Below are 22,364 nucleotides of genomic sequence, written 5' to 3' on the forward strand. Positions count from 1 at the left end.
GAGATGAGCATAGGCTTTTTTTGCTGATAATTGGAAATTATAAAACGTGATGTGGATGTAGCAGTTCTAACACGCATCTTCGCCTTCTATGTAGAAACTGGTTCTACATTAAGATTTCTTTTCTCTACCATCTATCACTGGCAGAAATTTTTAGCATTTACTTTCTGCTATCAGAAAGCATCAGATGCATCTGACATCTGTATTTAATAGTGATGTACAAGAAAAAAGCGATGTTTAAAATTGATTGATGATGTAAGTAGCTGGAGATATACAATTTAGATTTATTGATATGAATATTTTCATTTGCAATAAATTTGATGTTTCTGCACTTTAATGTCAGCAGCTCAGGTATAATTGTGGGAAGAAAGAAAAAGGACTATTTAGAGCTCCTTACGTAAATTCTTGACTTTAATAGTGAAAGACATTGGGATCATCACCTCTGTGTCAGGAAAAGGTGTGGCGAAATATCATGCCTCTTACACACTCATGAAGTACATGAATATACTCATGTATGAAATACATACAGAGTACATATGTATTTCAAATAGACTCGAATACAAGGTGCAGCAGACATTGATATCCTGCTGTTTTTCGAAGTGGTGTACTTATAAGTTCTTGATCCCCTTAACATCACTGAGTATTCATAGCAAGCAAGATTCGATGTGGCTCTGGGCAGCCTGCTAGTGGTTGGCAAACCTGCCCAGAGGACAGGGGTTGAAACTAGGTGATCTTCAAGGGCCTTTCCTACCCAAGCCATTCTATGATGATTCTATCATAGACTGATAATGGAAGGTGCATTTAAAGTTAAGCACACAACTTTATTAATTGTGGATAATGTTTTATAAGGACATTACAGTCTTCCATGCTTCATATATTTACTGGAGTTGAAGCCAACAGATAGTTGGCTTCTTGGGAATTCATGGCTTAAACAGCGTGCCAGGGAAGTGTAGACTTGTTATATATTTTGGCCTCATGTTCAAGACTGGGTAAGCAAAAATACTTACTGTTATGAGTGTAGTTACTTAGAAACAGATCACTTTTCAGAGTAGTGGTCTTGTGCTCTTGGGCATGGTGGTCTTTCTACACACAGATCAGGCACTTGAACAGGACACAACTGAAAAGATGAATAATGTTTCCTCCCCAAAAGGATGCAAAATTGGAAAGATTAGCTCGACATCATCTTAAAATGAAATGTTATTCTTTGTTTGGTTTTATAAAGAGATGTAATCTTAAAACAAATGCTTCCTCCCATTCCCAAAAATGTTGACCAAGGCATTTCAGCTTTTTTTGTTCCTTTTTGTTTGTTTGTTTCTTTCTTTTTTTAGTAAGTCATGCTAAAAAATGTCACTGTCTGAGCTGGATGTTCAGATAATGTCCCAGGGATGAAAAAGATGCAGCTTCTTGACATTCTGAAATTTTTATTAAAAATAAAATGGTTAATTGAACCATATGCATTCTTTACTCGTATAAGTACTGTAAAGCAGTAAAAATATCATTATTTTTGTGGTACAGTTTCCTTAGTCAGCAGCTATCTTCCCTCCTAATCTTAGGGAAGCCACAGTTATTTCCCATAAAGTGTATGATGTCCGAAGAGATAGCATACCAGAGAAACCTAATGCATGCCAGGGACCATGAATAGTTGTTTTCTTAAAAGGATCTTGTTATACGTTAGATCCAACATTATGGTGAATTACAAGCTATTCAGCAGTGTAGTCTGCTACCGTTTTTAAAGATAGCTTTAAAAATTGTGTGAATTTCAGGCTGTTGATTTCTGGAAGCCTTGGCTTTTGGAGAACTACTGATTACTTTCACTGTTTAAATGTCCAGCCCTCTGGGAACCAAACATCTGCTTTTTCAGAGTCTGGCTTTTTCTACTGTTGCTTAGTGCACGTTCTATCAGGGGGGTTAACATGAAGCTGTCTTTTTTAAAAAAATTGCTCTAACTTACAAATGTTTTTAAAATAGCAAAGAAAGAGAAACATGGAGAGTGAGGGAAAAAAAAAGAGAGAGAGAAAAAGATAAAGAAACTGTCACTGATAAATGAGAAAATACATCCTGTTTTTTTCTCTCAAATATAGTAGTTTGAAATATCTGGACAGCGATGACTGAAATTGTCCTGATAAGCAGGAAAGAGATTCACTTTTATTATTATTTATTATTATTATTATAAATTAATGTTTTCTTGATGTTACAACTTGTTGTATATTCCTTTCTAGAGTTGAGAAGTTCACCACTGAAAATACACCACCTCGAGAGGCCAATAATATTTCAAACCATCGGGTGCTCATTAAGCCAGAGGCACAAAATAACCAGAAAAATAGAGAAGTGAACAAAAATGAAGAGAAGAAGGCTTTGGAAGCTGAAAAATATGGATTCCAGAAAGTTGGGCAAGATAAACCATTAACAAAAATTAACAGCGTGAAGCTAAATCCTTTGGGATCAGAATACAGGACTCTACCCATAACCACAGTTCAGGCTGGACACTTCAGACCAGTTCATTTAAATGGAGCTGAGAATAAAGCTGTTGGTATTGTCCTGGCAGATACCGGAGATGGAGGTCAGCACAATGCAATGCAGTCACATATGGAGTCTGAACGAGTTATGCAGAGAACTAATTCAATGCTGCAGTTGGAACAGTGGATTAAAATACAGAGAGGAAAAGGGCAAGAGGAGGAAGCAAGAGGGTAAGTGCTATGTAATTTTTTTTTTAACTAGACTTTCTACCAAATAGTCTCGTTTCCTGGCTACTTGCTTTATTTTTCTGTCCCTATTATATAAATATTCTTATAGAGAACAATATTATTTATTATGCATTGTTCTCTGCAAGAAGTGCCTGTATGCGTACTCGGAACACATATAAAGTTCACCTTTTATTAACATTGAATGATTAGTAATAAGCTATTCATAAATGGTCAGAAAAGCCTTTGGGGTGTTAAAAGTAGCTCTGGCGTAGCAGAGAGAATGTGACATCAATCACAAAAATTATTTTTCCTTCTTAAAATCTATTCTTGTAAGTGCCCTGTCCTTTGTGCTTTTTGTGTTCAAATTCTTCTATCAATATTTATTCAGAAAGCTTCAAAAATATTCCAGTCAGTTTTTAAACTTAAACTATAATAAAAAGAGAGAGAGAAGCTTTACCTAAGAGTAACTTAGAGTAATCTAACTAACTTGATGCTTAAAGCTTCTTTTTCTTGTGAAATTAAACATCTCCTAGTTCTAATATTGAGCTCTGGTGCATATTCTTGAAGTTTTGAAATTGCGTGTGAATGATTGACAATATTGAATCTTGTGCTGATAGCAATTTCTCTTTCTGGCACTGCTTCCAGGCTGCCCTACAGACAAGCAGCTCTAGCAGTAAAATATTTGAAAATAATAAATATTACATAAGATAAGAAACAATGGGATGATATTAGAGGAGATGTTTTGAAGAGCTGAAAGTTAGGAACTTCGCATATAGATAGATAGCAGAGCTTATGATAAAACCAAATTCAGAAGATCTGTTTTCCCAAAATGTGAAATTATCTTGGAGACTTCTTGAGTTTTTGCAAAACAGCAAAAATTTGCACTAGTTTGTCTTACACATGCCAAAACTGGTTGAAAACTTCCCCACTGCCTTTACTTTTTCGTTAAATATAATTAGGAATAGTTGATGTGTTTTTTCATGAAGTACTCATAGTAAGTAGTTTGCTCAAGTTTGAATCTGCACTACAGAGAGTGAGTTGCACAACCTGACATTTATTTTATTGTTTATGCTTGCATAATGAGAACTGAGAAAGTTCCTTGTTGCAATTAGGTTTTTTAAATTGCACTGTAAAAGTTGCATTCAAATGGTAGAAATTTGAAGAGCTGTGCTGTTTTTTTGACTGTGAGCAAGCATGAAACCCTAAAACTGATTTCACTGTAGTGGGAATACTATTAAGAATATTCTCTAGTTAACAGAATTTTGTTGTTGAAGATAGAGACACTTGTTGCTTTAAGGGGGGCACTGATGGCACAAGCACGCTTTGAACTGCAACTCCACAGAAAGCTAACAAGCTTTAACATGTCAACTCTTTGAAAGGGTAGATAGTAGCAGGACAAGGGGAAATGGTTTTAAGTGGAAGGAGGGAAGCTTTAGGTTGGATTTGAGGGGGAAGTTCTTTACCAAGAGAGTGGTGAGGTGCTGGCACAGGCTGCCCAGAGAGGTTGAGGATGCTCCATCCCTGGAGATGTTCAAGGCCAGGTTAGATGGGGCCCTGGGCAGCCTGGTCCAGTATTAAATGTGGAGGTTGGTGGCCCTGCCTGCAGCGGGTGGTTGGAGCTTCATGATCCTTGAGGTCCCTTCCAACCCAAGCCATTCTGTTTTCTGTGAAGCTGAAAAGGAATAGATGTTGTGCTGTCCCTTTTTCTCCTGCGTGGAAGCAGCCTTAAGTAGCCACCAGAATTTCTAATTCATAGTGATGTTTCTAAAATGTGTGGGGCTTTTTGGTTTGTTTGTTCATTCAGATTGCCAGATTCTGGCTGGAGACAGGAGTGGAACTGAAGTTTGTGGCTGAGAGTAGAGAGAAGCTCCAGTTTATGTTAAAGTTTGGGACGAGGGTCTGCTTAGGCTGTGGTAAGACCTTTCTCAAATGTTTGAAACACAGAGGAAGGGTCGCCTGGTACCAAGTGCATTGCTGAGGTGCTGCTAGCCCAGGGTGGGAACTCTGTCTCCCTGCCATGCCCTAAGCAGTATGTGCCTGCTGCTCAGCACTGGCTGTTCATTGTTGCGTTGTCACCCTTTGCTTGGTTCCGACATGAAGGTCAAGTATTCAAGGCCAGTTGGTATTTTCATTCCTTAGGATGAAGGAACGTTTTGAGGTTTTGATCTGGAGGTATTGGTAAGTGTGAATACTGAGCCCCCAAAACTGCAGCAGCAACCTCTTTCTCACATGGCCCAGCTCACACACCAGAACAAGTATTACTGCCCAGAACCTCTGAGGGTGTTCTTAATGAGTTTGTGAACTCATGTGGAAAACTTTTCTTCTAATGGGAACACTAGTAGGGAGCTATTTATGACAACAGTAGTTTGCAGCCTTGCAGGCTCTGTGACTTCTTAATTGCCTGTGATGGTCCTTCTGCATGCAAAGCAATTCCAGGCTGAAGCACTGTCCAGAGTTGGTTTTTGGGTTTGACTGGAAGGGCATTTATTGTAAGTATCAACAGGACATTGGTGGATCAATTTTAGTTATGGTTTGCACATAAATGATGGATACATTATCTTCCTAAATGTTCTCAAATATTACTAGTTGTATGTAGACTTCAAATTTCTGTCTTTGCATGAAGATTAAGATGCATGAAGATTAAGATCTTCATGCAGCTCTTGTTCACATAGATATTTAAAGGAGCCAGCAGGATTATAGCGTCCATTCAACTAATAAAATAGTGGGGGAGCTTTACTGAAAGAAGTCTGTCTAGCTACTGGCTTCCTTCATGACGATCAGACTTCACTGTATTCATTTGTGAATAACTAAAACAATATTTTTAAAGTTAGAAGAGGGACCCAAAAATGTCTCAAGTTGTTGTTTTTCTAATACGGAGATGGAGATGGAGAAAAGCCCTTACATCAATTATATAAAGAAATGTAGAGTCACGTAGGCAGATTTTGCAGTGAGATAACAGGATTAAGAGTCATTTTCTGTGAGAATAAAAAGCTATCCAATCTATAAAATGGGGATAGTACTTTCTTAACTCTTGGAAAGATTCAGAATCTGCCACAGACTTTGTATGTAAAGCTCTTTACCGCAGTTTTCATCTCCAAAATGATACAAGTGATTATAAATATTTCAGCTATATTCAATGAAAAGTGTTTCTTTTTTACCATCACCAATTTCCTTAATAATTATTTCATAAGGATCTAATACCCATAGTGCTTCACCATTTGCTGTACATCACTTCTTTAATGTGTTTGTGGCACTGAAGCTGCTCAGAGCTGACTTCAGACTCTGGTGCCTTCAGGTTCCAGGGTTTCTGTTTGAGTTGGGCTTGCTGAGGCGTAGCTGGAAGCTGCTGCCCTCTGATGGCTGCATCGTGTTCAGCTTGGGATAGATTTTGTCCCTGGGCCAGCATCTCTCACAGATGCGATCAGCAGCAAATGGCTTTAAGTGGTGCTCATCAGAATTCTAGATGAGGGCTGAATGAACCGATACTTATGACCTCAGTTTTGTCCTCTGTCAATAATTGCTATTTTTCCTTAATCTGCTGTTACAAATTCTTGTTGTTTTTTCATAACTGCTTAATTGTGTCTCAGAGAGGCAACAGGAGACTTTTTCACTTTTGAAAAAGAGAGCATTTAAGAAGAACTCATGTTTGGAACAGTATAGAAATTCTGAGGCTAAAAAACTTGGTTCTATCAAGCATGTAGACCAGATTTGACCTATGATTGACATTACTAGATGGTTAAACTAGTGAAAAGATGAAGTTTGGATTAAATTGTCAAGCAGTTAATCTGAGATAAGATCCAGTTTCAGCTGTTATGGGGCTGAAAAATCCTCTTGATGTCATCTGAAATATCATCTTGATATTTTGCGTGTTTTTAAAATGACTGGTCAAAAGTGACAAGAGCTGGCAGGATAAACCTAATCAGTGTTGAATAACTTCTTATTGCCATAATTTTAATATAAACTAATATAGTATATAAATATGCTAACTAATATGCTTGTGTTTCAGTGTAATCTCATATCAGACATTACCAAGAAACATGCCAAGCCATCGACCTCAAGCTTTACCCCGCTACCCAGAAGGCTACAGAACACTGCCCCGAAACAGCAAAGCAAGACCAGAGAGCCTGTGCAGTGTGACGCCGTCAGCTTACGACAGAGCCATAGGACCCGTGACAGCTGAAGAAAAGCGAAGGTCAATGCGTGATGACACGATGTGGCAGCTCTACGAGTGGCAGCAACGTCAGTTTTACAATAAGCAGACAACTCTTACTAGGCACAGTACTTTAAGTAGCCCAAAAACGATGATCAATATTTCTGATCAGACGATGCATTCAATTCCCACCTCGCCTTCTCACGGTTCACTAGCGGGTTTCCAAGGGTATTCCCCACAGCGGACCTACAGATCAGAAGTGTCTTCACCAGTGCAAAGAGGAGATGTAACCATTGATCGGAGACATAGAGCGCATCATACTAAGGTAAAATACATGCTCTTATAGTTAAAAAACTTATTTGCAGGAATTTTTAGAAAGTATGCCATTACTGCTGTGTTGCACTCTCCTGTATTTTATTGAAATTGATATTAAATTGCACTGCTGCCTTCGTGGAGAAAGTCTTGATTTAAAAAAGCATTTAAAATCTAAAGGTTGTAAAGGATACTGTAATATGTTGCAGAAAAACACGTGGTCCTGATATTACTGTCCATGAGATTACATTTCTCTAAAATAGAGTAGTTCGCTGTATGTGTAGAAAGCATTCTCCCTTCTAGCTTTTCAATCTGGAACTTCAAGAGAACTGAAAGTCCTGCATTTCTTTCCATGTATTACTGTCTGTTCTTCAACCACAATTTTGGCTGCCTTGGGTTCCAAGAGAAAACTGAGGGTTGACATTTCTTTGGATGCTTGGAGTTATTAGAGTGATCACTAAAGAAAGCTAGAGTCTGCACAAAATCTTTGCACCTGACTTGCATAAACTTAATCATCACCATCAGTGAAAGAGAGACTAAAAATTCTAAACCTGAGTGCCAAGGAAATACGTAAAATTAGAATATAGTTTCCTAGAGTTGACTGTGTAAAATACTCCTCAAGCTTTTTGCTAAATCATTAGCTCAGATGTCCTTATGATTTAGGTCCTTATCAATAAAGAAGTATTTTTGTTTTGGCAAAAAGTTTCAATCAAACCCTAATCAATTCTTCTCCTAAATCTGAGAAGTATTACTAAGATCAGTGCTGCAGAACATGTGCTTATATGACATTTCAGCCGTATTTGCTTTCAGGTATTTTTCCATCACTAATACTTTGTGCTAGTAATTAGTTTCATGTTCAGTGTCTTTTTTACAAGACTCCTGTTTCCCTTCAGTTTTTCAGGCCATTCAGTTTGTACTTAGAATTATAAATCATAGAATGGCCTGGGTTGAGAAGGACCATTATGATCATCTAGTTTCAAGCCCTCTGCTATGTACTGGTTCTCCAACCACTAGATCAGGCTGCCCACAGCCACATCCAGCTTACTTTAGTTACACAGCTAACCATTCCTATGAACTTAAAAGCACAAACCTGTTTTTTAAGAGGTAGATGGTTAGGAGACTGGCTGTATAAAATCAGTAGAGTAAACCTAAGCCTTAAACCATCTCATCTATGTAAAGACCTTAGAGATTTTAAACAACTTTGAATGATAGGCGAAAACTAAAATTGTTCTTTACGTAATATCAGTGCAGCAACAACTATAAGAAAGAACTATTAATGATATGAACAATGAAATCTGGGATATTTCTGAAATTTAGAGGTAGCCTACTCAAGTGTCAGAGATGGTAGATCAGGAGAGAACATGACTGGCCAAAGCTTCCCAAAAATACAGCAGATTTGTCATGAGAATGAAGTTGGCTTGACTTTTTTTTGCACGTAATAGCTGTTGAGATTTTAGGTAACTATGGGTCACACTGCAATTTTGTTTTTGTACAGCATGTCTATATGCCTGACAGAAGGTCAATGCCAGCAGTTCTAAGTTTACAGCCTGTTACTCCTCAGAGCCTCCAAGGCAAAACGGTGAGTCGTATTTTTTGTCTGGTACATCTTATTTATTTATTTATTTATAAGAATAATTCTTTAAGTATAAAGAGGCAACGCTGAAGTCCTTGTCTGTTCAAAGCTTGCATTAAATGTAACCTTAATTTTAATCAGCAGGAAATTTTTAAAGCTACTAAAGAGGTGGTTAAATTGAATTCTGAGAATATTCTGTACTCAATGAGTCCAAATTTTCTTTCTGCAAGAAAGATTTTTTTTTAATTGTCTGTGATACATTCCACCTCTTCCCAGAGATTTCTGTTTCATAGACTACTTCTTCCTCCAATACTTACTAAGAAAATCCTAGAAATAAAATTTTCCTTTTTTGGACATCTTAAGGATACTAAAACCACTTTTGGAATAATTATGTCCTTTCTGACATCCCCTGTTTTTCTGTAATGGAGTTGAAACTCTCACCGTAGGTATTTCATCAAAATAATATTGGTGAATACGGTCCAGCTCCCTAACTAAAACGTGACACTTGGCTAAGATTGTCCTAAATTCATTAGATTGCTTTGACAGTTTTGATCTCTATTCTGTTACCTTTCTGAGGTGTTTATGAATTAAGGCTACAGACTGTGAATCAAACTGAGGGCAACAGCTCCCCAGTTAATCCTTCCACTGCCTAGACTGCTGTTTCTTGCACTTCCCAGCATGAATCCCTGGCATCTTCAGCAACTTAGGGGATGGCCTTTGGTAGCTGGTGCCTTATCTCCATGCCTTGTTTCCCGCAGACACTTCTTTGGGTTACTGGCCCCATCAGCTCTCCTGGGCTGGGCTGCTGGATCTGGGCTGATGAGAAGGGTAGGGGGCAAGGAGGTCCAAGCTTCTGCATGTACAAACCAGAAGTGCTGCCCACAGCACATGCATTACAGGGGCCAGAAGGAGGAAACCTACAGGTAGCTTTTTAAACAAATGCTTGAGTTTTGTTTGTTGCAAGCGTGCCAAGAGTTATATCAAAAGCACAGCACTGGCAGCAATGACAGAATTGTTTGCAATGCTATGAAAGTATAGCACCCCTCTATAGAAAAAGAAAATGCTTGCAAACATTGTATTTAAATATTGTTAGTAAATTTATTGTTAATGCACTAAAACTATGAGCTTTTGCAAGCCATATCAAGAAAAGGTTTGATCTTGAAAATAAATTGATTTGTTATTCCCTTTGTTCAAAGATGCTACTTCCAATTCTGTTGTTTCTAAAAATAAAATTTCTTATGCTTTTCAAAGATGACAATTTTCAAACTGCTGAAAGCACTGTCAAATATTTTTGGAGAGAATTTGAAAGCATTTTGTATAGCACTCTAGATTCTTATGCTTAGTTCCTGAAATCGAACATCTTAAATCCAGATATTAAAAAGGTAGTAGAAGGGTAAGATTGACCATTGGAAACCTTGACTTTGGTGCTGGTTTTCCTTCAAAGCAAATGGTTTTGACGGCAGAAGCAATGTGGAAATACCTTGCTCCCCCTTGTGGGTACTGCTGTACAGGCTCACAACATTGCCATGCTTATCCTCAGATATTTTTCTTCTACATACTAAGAAACTAAGTATTTGGTTTTCAGTAACTTAACACTTTGATCTTTGGAGCCTAGTTCTGTACTTCCTCGCTTTGGGGAAATTCTGAGACTGGGGAAGAGAGCAAGCAGGTTTCTGGGGTTATGTTTTGGATTTTTTTTAAGCTCCTGGAACATGTAAGTAAATTAGAATGTTGGATGGATATCTAACCTCTTATAAGACTTAGTTCTGGAGAAGTGTAAGAAACAGAAGCAAACAGGAACATAACATCTACTTGTGATGTCAAGAGTGTTTTATTTTCTTTGAAGTGTTGCTAATAGAAGTGTTGCTAATAGAAGAATAATTCTCAGGAATGGCTCAGGTAGCTTTTTCCAAATTGACCTAAAGCATTCTGTGTAGAATTCCCTGAAAAGTACCCATTTGAGTGTGACTCTATTCATGTAACCTTGGGTTTTAAATACTGTCCTTTATCCCTTCCTGAGGCTGTATGGTACATCTTAGTCATAAAAGTCAGTGCCACAGACCTGTGGAAGGAAGGAAGGAAAACTATTTTTATCCTGCTTGTGCAGTTTTATTTTGTCAAAAATGCTTGTTCCTGACATAGTTCAGCTATCTCACGGGGATTGTTTTGTTTGTTTTTACTTTTAATCTTGACATAGAAATTTGAAGAATTAAAGTTTCTCGGGGGCACTTTTAATTCTTCCACCAAGCTCAAATGGTTGTCCGTACAGATAATGATATCCTAAGGGTTGAAATTATATCCCCCTTCACTTATGTCAATATCATCAATTTGATACACATGTCAAAAAGTTGAAGGGCTGCACAGACTTTCTTCTGCAAAATCCCCACCTTTTTGTCCTGCATTCAGAAAGTTGCAGTTTTTATGGCATACGCAGGATCAACTGCTACTCCACTGCTAGTTAAAACTTAACCCTTCGTTATATATTTGAAAATGGTCAATTTGGGAAAAAAATGGTATACTTTTTGTTGTATCTCTATAAAAAGTTATTGTGAGAAAGATATAAGAAGCCTTATTTTAACTAAGTGTTGCTTAGGATACCAATTAACCTTTTTTCTACTCTTTGGCTTCTCACACTGCACTCCCTCAGCCAGAGGAGCTCACGCTGCTGCTAATAAAGCTGAGACGGCAGCAAGCTGAACTGAGTAGTATCCGGGAACACACACTAGCACAGCTCATGCAACTAAAACTTGAGGCCAACAGCCCAAAGGTCAGCTATAAAGCAATGTGTGTCATGTACCATTCTCACTAACTTTTAGTTATTCATTAATCAGTTTGCATTTTACCCATAGCGTAAGATTCTCCGTCTGCTGTGGGTGTAGAATATAGAGTGTGGTTGTGTATACGATGTTCTGTTATTAACCCTTGGAGGTCTTAGCTGATAGCTTTTTGATATTAGCTGAATTTAAATGATGTCAGAATATTTTTAAATATATTGTTGTCTACTTTAAAGTTACAGGCTTTTAACCAATTGTTATAAGCAAAAATAGCAGTAAAAAGATCGTGAGATTAATCTATTGTTTATATTGCATCATATCAAATATGATCTTACTGATCTTGCTGTCAAAAGCATTAGGACATTTAAAACAGATATATCAAAGGGTTTATAGTTGCTTGTTTAATCAAATATAGTAGACATTTCATGTGAGCGTACTGTATTTTATGTGTAGAACCAAAATGTAATGTAGTAGTTCGTAGGCCAGTTTGTGACAAAATTTCATCCCTTCTGTTTAGAGATCAGAACTTGTTAGCATGCCACAAAAAGGCAGGCAAAGTAACATTATATTTCTGTGTTCAACAGTTCACTGTCTAGTTTACATCTTTAAAAACTCTTCTCATGCATTCTGCACCCTTCTGTCCCTTTCCTTTTTTCCTCTAACTGCTGCCCGCTAGAGTGAGATTCTTTCGCATCACCTTCAAAGGAATGCCATATATGTGGATCATCAGGTGGGATTTGCAGTTTTCTTGTGTGCTTACATTTCTTAATGTCTTTTGCCTGCTCCTACCAAGCTGGAAATACTTGGGAAGAAGGATTTTCAGTGATTTTCATGAAGTTTGATATTTAATACGTGACCATTTTAGGCTGCACAAATTAGCTTAGTTTATTACAGACGTGACACACAATGAAAAAAGTAAACTGAAATTCTACAGAATACAACAGCCATTTTCCAGTTATTTTTCCTATTCTTCATATCCTTTCTTTAATAGCACTAATTCTAGCATTTTACCAGTATTAACCAAAGTGAATCTGTATTTCCAAGCTCATATGATACACGTGTAGTTTATAAAATTAGTATTCTGATTATTTTACTTTCCAAATTAAGAATAATTAGATGTTTCTGCAGGGCATAAAATGAAAGGGAGATCAAACATAGAAACATAGAATAGCCTGGGTTGAAAAGGACCACAATGATCATCGAGTTCCAACCCCCCTGCTATGTGCAGGGTCACCAACCACTGGACCAGGCTGCCCAGAGCCACATCCAGCCTGGCCTTGAATGCCTCCAGGGATGGGGCATCCACAACCTCCTTGGGCAACCTGTTCCAGTGCGTCACCACCCTCTGAGTGAAAAACTTCCTCCTAATGTCTAACCTAAACCTCCTCTGTCTCAGTTTAAAACTATTCCTCCTTATCACATGTAAGAAGGTTTTAAAACATAGCTTAGCAAATAACTTTTTCTCCTTTTATTCAGTTGCTTCTTAAAGATTTATATGAGAATAAGATTTGTATAACTTCTGTTAATGTTTGGAGAAAGAATATAATTCTGTGTACGACAATGTACTTTATTGCCAAGGGAATAATTGTGGTACCACATTCTTCTTTTTATGGCTTTGTTACATGATCAAGTGGGACTCGTTTGCAAGTTGTATTTGAGAAGTTTTTAAATGGTAAATTTTGAACAGAACATAGAAAATCACAAGAACTTAAAAGAAATATAAGCAACTAGATGTCTGTTAGTTAAAAACATGGAAATCTCTAGAGCTTTTTCTAATATTCTTTCTCCTAATTAAATTTTTTGCCATTACACTTAAGCCAGTGACTACATCTTCCTCTGATCTCTTGGAATCAAGGTATAAATAGTGACCAATCCCATTAGGTCTGCATTTCTAAACATTTTAACCTTGTTTAAGGAGCTGCAGGAGGTCTGAAAGTAGGGGAAAACTATTCTTTCTAATTGCTAAATTTGGCAAATGCATTTCATCTAACTCAAATATTTCCAGCTCATGATGTTTTGGAATAAGAAAATAATTCTGTCTTCAAAAATATAATTCATTGCTGAGGAAGAACAACTCGCTGTGAAATTTGAAACTATGTACCACACTGCTACCTGATCAGCCAAGCTTGTCAATATAATACGCAGGATAAAGCAGAGAGAATGGCCTTTGTATAATCTGCAAAGCAGTACAAAGGATTTTCTTTTTACTTGCCTCAGATGAAATTTATGAATGTAATGTGATAAAATGTTATTAATTCAGGGAAGTGCCAAAATCTTATAAACATGTCATAATTGCTTTTACCAAGGATGCAAGAAATTACAGTGTCTCTTACAGTAAGAAATCACTATCAAGTCAAAAATGTACTAATCATAAAATGATGGAAGAGCAGATTGGAATATCTGTCCTAGTTTCTCATCAGTTTTTCTTCTTTTCCTGGTATTAGTATTACACTGCTATCCACTTGCATTAAATAAATCCTCCCGAGAGTGTTTTTGCTTTAGGGCTAATGTCTCATTTATGTCTTTTTATTATTTTGTCCATTATCATTTCTCCTTTATGTTGGGAAGAAAAGACCCATGTTTCTCTTAGTCTGAGGTCTTTCCTCCTCATTATCTGCATCTGTAACCAACTTGCGTAGTCACTCGCTTTGAATTTTAAAAACCCAATGTACTTAAACAAAACATTTCCACTCTTGATTCATATTTCATCTCTGAAAGTAGAATTAAAACCCTCTCTTCCTAGAGCATTTGGTGGAATTCCAGTCCTATTATCTTCAGCTCTCACACTGTAGTCACAAAGAATGCAATACTCGCAGTGCTGTATGCAGCATTAATTAGCAAGTTCCTGCTCAGGTCACACAGAGGAATTTTCAGAAAGGCAAAAGTTCACATGTAGAGACACTAACTTTTATATTGTTGCAGTAAGTTGTTGTCTGCTGGTTAGGTGGCACTCTTATCAAAACTCAAGAACATCCCGTAGCATTTTATAAGTCTTGCTTCTTTTCAGTATAGCTGTTTCTCTTTGAGATCCTTGGAAATTCTTATGTTACATTTTTTGGTGTTTTTCTATTATGCTTTCAGAATTTTTGTTGTTGTTGTTGGATTTCAGGGCTGGGGTGGGGGGGGGGGGGGAGACTGATATGACTGATGCACATATACCCATCCATGTTGTTTCTTTGATGTCTTACAGCCAAAAGAATTATTGTAGCCTTTTCTTCAAGTGAGGTTTCAAACCACTCTGCTGCCTTAAGCTTCCTGGACAGGAAGGAGAGAGTTTGATTTGCCCTTTAGGAAGCAGTTATTTGGATGTAGCTAGCACCCCAGGCAATGCTGATTTGTTTGTCAACATGGAACATGTTAAGAGTACAAATATAATCTCTGTCTTATGCATTACAGTGTTAAGGGATTGCTTTTTGTGTATTACTAAATTCAAGCCATCAGTCTCCTTAATGTATTTATTGAATGAATTTGTACCCTGTAAATTACAATAACAGTAACAGAAAGTAGGAACATATCTTTTAGGTAAAAGCTAGATATGCTGCTTTTTTCTCCTTTGTAAATATAGCCATGGCAGGAGGTCCCACTTGAATCTCTCTGTTAGTACAGTAGATTCCAGCAAACTGGTCTTTGAACACATATTTTGATTTTAAATTGCTAGTAGAACTTTTCTTTGGCTCAAAAACGCCTTTCTTCTGAGCTGAAGTTATCTCTGCGATACTGTGTGTGTGTGTGTGTGTGTGTGTGTGTGTTGTAATCTCAGCATATCCCAGGCTGGTTTGTCACCATGTAAGCTCTATATATTCTTTTTATTCCTTTTGTTGAGGTGGCTCTTTATGTGGATGGCTTAGGTGTTAAATTGTTCATATATTTATTTCTCTTTTGCTGATACTTTTTTTTTTAGCTTCTTTTAGTTTTTAAAGGGTACATAAACAGAACTTGAACAAGAAGTTGTCAAACAAAGGAGTGAAGGTTGAGTAGCCAGCATCCATGCTGTCTTGATGTTTTGCTCCCGTTTTCTCCTCTTCATCATCCTCTTTCTGAGATGAAGGTGATTCTGTAAAAAGGGAGTAAATTAGAGGAGGATGGAATAGCGCAATGGCTGTTTGGATAGAACTGCCATAGAATCATAGGACCTCAAAGATCATCTAGTTTCAACACCTCTGCCGTGGGCAGGGTCGCCAACCACTGGACCAGGCTGCCCAGAGCCACATCCAGCCTGGCCTTGAATGCTTTCAGGGATGGAGCATCCACAACCTCCTTGGGCAACCTGTTCCAGTGCATCATCACCGTCTGTGTGAAAAACTTCCTCCTAATATCTAACCTAAACCTCCCCTGTCTTAGTTTAAAACCAATCTTCCTTGTCCTATCACTATCCACCCTCATAAACAGTCATACTCCCTCCTGTTGATATGTTTCCTTCAAGTACTGGAAGGCTGCAATGAGGTCTCCCCGGGGCCTTCTTTTCTGCAAGCTAAACAAGCCCAGTTCCCTCAACCTTTCCTCAGAGGAGAGGTGCTCCAGCCCTCTGATCATCTTAGTGGCGCTCCTCTGGACCCAATCCAAGAGTTCCACATCCTTCCTGTACTGACCCAGGCCTGGACGCAGTACTCCAGATGGGGCCTCATAAGAGCTGAGTACAGGGGACAATCACCTCCCTCTCCCTGCTGGCCACTCCTCTTTTAATGCAGCCCAGAGCATAGTTGGCCTTTCAGACTGCACATATTCTTTATTGAATCTCATTTTTTGTTTCAGCCTAAAATTCTGTGTCCTATATTATTAGTAACATGTATGATACAACTCTTAATTGTATTTTTCAAGTTTTTTGGAAAAGATAATGAGCTGATATGGCCACCATTCTTGTTCTTTCTGCTGCTTCTTTCTTCCCTTTTACTTCCTGAGAGCAATGAGAGAGTCTCAAGGACTGGAGCTGTGTGGGGTGAAAACAAGACTGTGTTGGAGTATCGTTGGAAAAGAAGGCAGGAAGGAAAAATTCTTTTTCCTTATTTGTTTTGGATGGATGAAAGGCAGGAGAAAGGCTTAGTCTGGTCCTGTTGCCACTGCTTTTATTCTAGGAAGCTTGAGAGAAAAGAGATAAAAGTGCCAATCTGAGCACAGACTTATGCCACCCATAGCACACGCTCTTATCTCATTGGCGAGGTCATCTGTCATGGTGGGGCGTTGCTATTCCAGCCGATGGCTGCCACCAGAGCAACACAGACTGCAATGTCATCTGTGCTGAGTGTTACCATGGCATGGGAAAGAATTTAGAAAGAGGAAGGAAAAAAAATGTCAGTAGCTTGGTGTTATAGTCTAAAACATAAATTACCTGCTCAAATGCTGTCTTGTAAGTCATATAAGTGTTCATATGTGTCATATGTCAAGGAGGTATTTTTACATCATTTCCAAATGATGAGAAAGCTTGCACATACTACATCAGTAAAGAGAAAAGGGAAGATGAAGTGTCTGGGGAGAAGCAGTGAGTGAGAAAACTAAGACTGCTGGATGTGTTGCCGTGTGTCATCCGGCAACTCACGCTTCAGTTGCTTATGTGTAAGGAAAATCACAATTCCAATTTTTAGAGATTTTTGTGATATCTTTAACTGGAGAGAAGACAAACATATGACAGGATTTAAAGCATGGCCTTTGCTGTACAGAAATTTGAGAAGCAAATTTTATTTAAATGAGAGAAAAATAGGGCATGTTTCTGTTATGAGCATGCAAACATTTTTCCTTGACCTATTAGAAGTTTCTTCAGTGTGAGAAGCGTCCAGTTTCTGTTTCAGAGTGGCCTCATGATAATACTTTAAGAGCACAAAACAGGCATTCTGTTTACCTTAGAGCATGGGACTTACTGTTGTGGCCAGGGGCTCTGTTTTACTCTGCCAGTTCTTCAGTACAGGTTTCCCTGCCTGTGCTCACTTCAGTTAACAGAAGGGTTGATACATAGTCTCTCATGAATATTAAACAGTCTGTCGGTTGGATTTAAAGTAAAGGAAGAGCAACTTCTTGTATCAGTTCTAATTTTCTGTTTATGTAATGCTTTAGAATATGGAGCAAATAGGAGGAGTTGTTTGCTTGCTTTTTGTTTTCCTGCCTTACACAAACAGAGCATCATCAGCTTGCTTACTGAGATAAGGTACTCTATTGGCTGATTAACTTACCAGCTGAACAGACTTAACTACGTTTAACAAAACAACAACAACAACAACAACAAAAAGAAGTCTTGTATCTATGACAACAAAAAAAATCTTTCCTATAAGGAGAAAAAAAAATAGCTTAAGTGACTTTACAGTTTCTTTAGGGGATGAAAATTGAAAGTTTTTGTAATTTATTGCTTATTGTTAGGAAGGTCTGCTTTTAAAACAAACAAAAAAATCCCTACTATGTTTTGCATACTTTTCTGAAGTCCTCAGTGTGTACAGTTTTTCCTGTAATGATCCACAGATCTGTTTTTTTACATTTGCACACATGACAGTAAATATAAGTCAGTACAGAAGATGCGTGACCAGCTCAGAAATGCAAAACTCAAAGTAGTTTCTCGTCCATATATGAGGATGGATAAATGAAATGACCAGTGATTCAAAGTTCCAGAGTTTATCAAACAGTTCAGTATATAAAGGCATTTTGTGATATGCAAACAAAAAATACATAAGCAAACTTGCTTATGTATTCTGTAGGAATGCATTTATCTGTTTGACAACATTGAGTTACAAAAACCGTAATTTCAAGGGTTTTATGGTAAAGGTTTGAGTGTTCCTATTGCATAATCTGATATGTATCATTTCCATAACTTGCAAAGCCAGACCTATTTTAAGAATGTTAAGGATTTTTTAAAAGGGAAAGGTTTGTTCAATTAATATTTCATTCGTTTTGAGCAATTTTATGTGGTTTTGCTACATTTGTTTGATATCATTAAACTTTTCAGATGTTTGATATTACTGAATGATGGAATATATAAAAAACATGGGGTAAAATGTAATCTGCTGTATTATTAGAAAAAAATTAAAGTAGAGGCTATATTTTACAGTGTCGTCTTTCAAATCTAGCCATGCTGTAAACTGATGTTTGCTGTATGCTCCTCCTGATTTGAAATAGATGAAAGAGAATGAACCTTTAATCACCATGGTTCACACTATGATTGAGAACTCGGCGCTAAGACCACAACTGTACCAGCAAGTAAGGTCTCGGATAGTGAATGAAATTGCTTTATCATCTGCGAAAATTTTTCTTAGCGACAGTTTTGGTTGTTCCTCAGATTTCTTCATAACATTGGTGTTTCTCTTATTTGCTTTGGAAAACCACGAGTCATCCATGCTTTACAAAACGCTGCAATATCGTTAGCATGGCTTTCGCTGCGTTTCTGTTGTTAAGTATTAAATGTACCCCTTCAAATAGCTCTGTCTGGACTACTCAATTAGTTGGTGTCTTACGCAGCTGTCCAGTAAATTCATAAAACTTCCAATAAGCTTCCAACATCTGTCCTAGCATGATCCTATGCTATTAGTGTTCAAAGGTGCTTCTTTCTTTTGACCACTACAAAAGCATGTGAGTGGTGTTTACCTGGTCATTTCTGGCAATTTTGTTTCATTCTAGGAAGTGGATTTACAGGTTTTTGGTTGCACCTTCCAAGCCTTTAGCCACTGAAGAAAGGAAGGATCAAAATTACTTTGATCTGGGGACTGTAAATCCAAAAGGCAGTGTCTGTTAATAAAGTCACAGCAGACTTAACAGTGCGCACTTACAGAGTATCTAGTGACGGCTGTAAACGGTAAGATGGAAGACGAATCCAAAACGTGAATGGAAATATTGCCTGAGCATTGAGACCTGTGTTAACTTATGAGCATGGCCAATACATATCTGTTGGCGCTGCAGTGTCTTAGGCATGCTGGAGCTTAGTTCAATAGCTCCTGTCACATCAGAGAATGTTTTAGAAGCTTTTATCCACAACTGCTACAAAGATGTTGTTTTCACTTAAATGAGGGTGGTATTTCACTGTAGATGAAGCGTGCAGTTCTGGCTCCCAGTTGGAAGTGAGTATCTGAGGGGCTCTCTTGTGAGCAAAAGTAAAGGTGCATAGTTCACAGAAAATGAGGGGTTCTATGCTATAAGTCATTCACCGGTATTTAGTGCTTTGTCATGTTTCTAAAGAAACCTGCTGAAGCTTAGTTTCATGGTTGTTTTGGTTTTGGAAGTCAACTCTGTTGTAGATTTGCTTGTGACTCAGCAAAGATCCATCTCAGCTTTCCAAAGGAAGTCGTGTTGGTCCAGTTTGTGCTCCCATGTGCAAAATAGGAGCTCTAATATGGAACCTGAAGGGACCATTTAGAGAGGAATGAGAAAAGTATGGTGCCTTCAAGTCCAAAGTAAAGGTGATATTGTTTGGGTTTGTTTGTTTGTTTGTTTTTAAGAAGCCTGGCCATTACAAACTTTTTTAAAGCAAATCACTTTTCTGTTTTAGACTATGTAAGAGAAATAAGTCAATGCACATAGAATGAATAGGGGTGCTTTGGAGCTGTCAGGGTGAACTAACTTAGCTTCTACTGTTGATCTAGATGCACCGGAGGTGTAGCTGTGCCTGGGCTGGTCTGCCTGGCTACTTAGGGACACCACTAAAGTCAGAGTGCTTCTTATTGAAGCTGTTCTGCCGGCCAGCAGAGCAGTTACTAAACAGCACTGCCTTCATCTTGCAGATATGCCCACTCTTTCTTGCTTGACACTGAATAAGCACCTTTTTTGACATTCTTGTCAGAGAAACGGTGAACCTGAAGGGTCATGAAGACTAAATAATCTTTTGTCATCAGAAATGTGGTCTGCTAAGATCAGAGCATTTGCGATGTTGGCAGGCTTGTTCAGAAGAACTCATGTGTTGCATAAATTGGAAAAGAGCAAGGCCTGCTTTCATAGACAGTTTCCTATACAAAATATTGCATTAGCTGACTTACTGAAAAGGATGAAAACATACTGGAATTTCACAGCCTAATTGGCCTTCTAAATGTTTGTAAGGCACAGTTAACAATTTTTAAAATTCTAGCAGTGTATTTGAAAGCTTAAACAGCATCTTTGGCAGTGCAGTTTAAAAGAAACAAAAACTGGGAGAATTCTCATGTAAGCGACTTAAACCTGCTTTGTTGTCAAGTTGAACTAGTCTTTGATGAGATTCATGAAGATACAGAAAGGATCTTTCTTTGCTGAAGTTTATTCAGATCAATTTTATGACTTCAGAGTTAGACAGAGAAAAGCAAGAAATGCTTGTGTTTAATTAGGAATTAACCTTTTGCTTCTCCTTTTTTATAATGATTAATGGCTCTTGAGTAAAATAGATAAAAATTATGCTATTCCAAACGTCTTATTTAAAAGACATTTTTATTGTGATTGTTCATCTGTCACTGTTTTTAAAATTAATTATTTAAATGACTTTGACTTACATCAGTCTGCTCTACACACTGTATCAGAAATATGCAGTTGTAAGCCAGGGCATTGATTCTGAACATACAGACAAGAAAAATACAGGCCTTTTGCAGCCTGGGCCCATTTCTGCCTATTATTATTGCTATTATTTTGCTTTTTTCTAATGCTAGATGTGGAGTGTTAATGTTCTTTTCTAAAGTGGAATCTGCTGAATTAAAAAAAAAAAAAAAAAAGAAGGAATGATCGTCAATTCCTTACATATGTGTGAGTTTACGAAAGGGAGAAAAATAAAAATGTGAGAGCAGCAATTTGACGGGTGTCTTTACTTGAATATTTGTTCTCAATACATGAAAAACATGAATAAAGCTAGACGTGGATTTTATGAAGATAAGGAGATCTCGTTTCTGGCATGCCAATTCTTTTTATCACTATTATTTAACCAACTGCATAAAATTAAACCATCTTTGCATATTACATTTTGAGATTTGTAGGCAGAAGTATTTCTCAGATTTTGTTAGGAATGCACGTGTTGATTGTACTTTAGCTGAAAACCTGGTATGTCCAGTTTGTATTTCAGATATGAAATCTACTGCATTATAGCAGTTTGGAGGAGAATCTTACTTGCTGTGGGTTAAGTGCCTATTTGAGTTGCTTCCCAATTGGAAGAATTGGAGAGAAACTGGAGAGGCAAAGCAAACAAACAAGCAAACAAAATAAAACAACCTCTTGGAAGCCTGACTTTAACATCGTACTCCCCACAGCATGCCCTATGTTTTGTCCTGTTTCAGTCTTCTAAGTGCCATAATTTTGCAGAGATGCGTTCAGGTTGTGAAATTTCCTGCCATAGGTACTGAGTCAAAACCATCAGTGGAATCTGACAACAATAATACCTTTACTTAACTGTTGGGTGCTTAAATAGGTCTCAGCCCTCATGTCTCAAGAGGGAGATTTGCCTAATCTACATTTATTTGAAAAGAAGGTTCCCACTAAAGACATTTTGCAGTGTCCATCATGGTGGTCTTGTCCCCTTCTGTGTCTCATCTAATCTCAGTTTTTGACAGAAATGATGCCTTACCAAGTATATGGCAGCTAGTTGTCTAGGAAGTTACATTTAACAATGTGAAATCATTAAATTCTGCTGTATACACACTTTCACAGTGAAGATCATAAAACACGAATGGGACGTTTAAACCAATGAGACTGGCTTATTAACAGAAGTTATTTCCAGTTAAGGTTGCTTTTCTTTTTCACATGCAAGCTATGCATTTGGCTGAGCTGTGTGCAGTTTGCCCTACAGAAACGCTAAGTTCTGTTTGGCGGTATTCAAGGTGCTGCTACTTAGCATCAGCATGCAGCGTATTTCAGTGCAGTTGGTAGCAGGCAAGGTCTTCGGATATGAGCAGAGAAATGTGTAGGAAAACTGTAGAAGCGTGCAGCAAGCCGTGCCAGTCGTTCAGTAGGTGGCA

At 37.8% G+C, this 22,364-nt stretch overlaps 1 protein-coding gene across 25 annotated transcripts in view; it reads left to right on the plus strand.

Moving 5' to 3' along the window:
- PLEKHA5 (pleckstrin homology domain containing A5) overlaps positions 1 to 22,364 on the plus strand; it is a 170,768-nt gene that overhangs the window by 122,067 nt on the left and 26,337 nt on the right. For 10 of the 25 annotated variants that reach the window (XM_025141874.3, XM_015291916.4, XM_040655828.2 and 7 more), the window contains 6 exons: positions 2,217 to 2,684; positions 6,688 to 7,156; positions 8,639 to 8,722; positions 11,364 to 11,483; positions 12,167 to 12,220; positions 18,586 to 18,666. In XM_025141874.3, the coding sequence (XP_024997642.1) occupies positions 2,217 to 2,684; positions 6,688 to 7,156; positions 8,639 to 8,722; positions 11,364 to 11,483; positions 12,167 to 12,220; positions 18,586 to 18,666 (1,276 nt within the window). Of the gene's footprint in view, positions 1 to 2,216; positions 2,685 to 6,687; positions 7,157 to 8,638; positions 8,723 to 11,363; positions 11,484 to 12,166; positions 12,221 to 18,517; positions 18,667 to 19,083; positions 21,187 to 22,364 lie in introns of those variants that run through there. The other 15 variants (XM_040655864.2, XM_040655872.2, XM_040655879.2 and 12 more) reach the window with 15 other exon arrangements.

Source organism: Gallus gallus, chromosome 1 (assembly GCF_016699485.2).
Source record: "Gallus gallus isolate bGalGal1 chromosome 1, bGalGal1.mat.broiler.GRCg7b, whole genome shotgun sequence".
NCBI classification, from domain to species: Eukaryota; Metazoa; Chordata; class Aves; order Galliformes; family Phasianidae; genus Gallus; species Gallus gallus.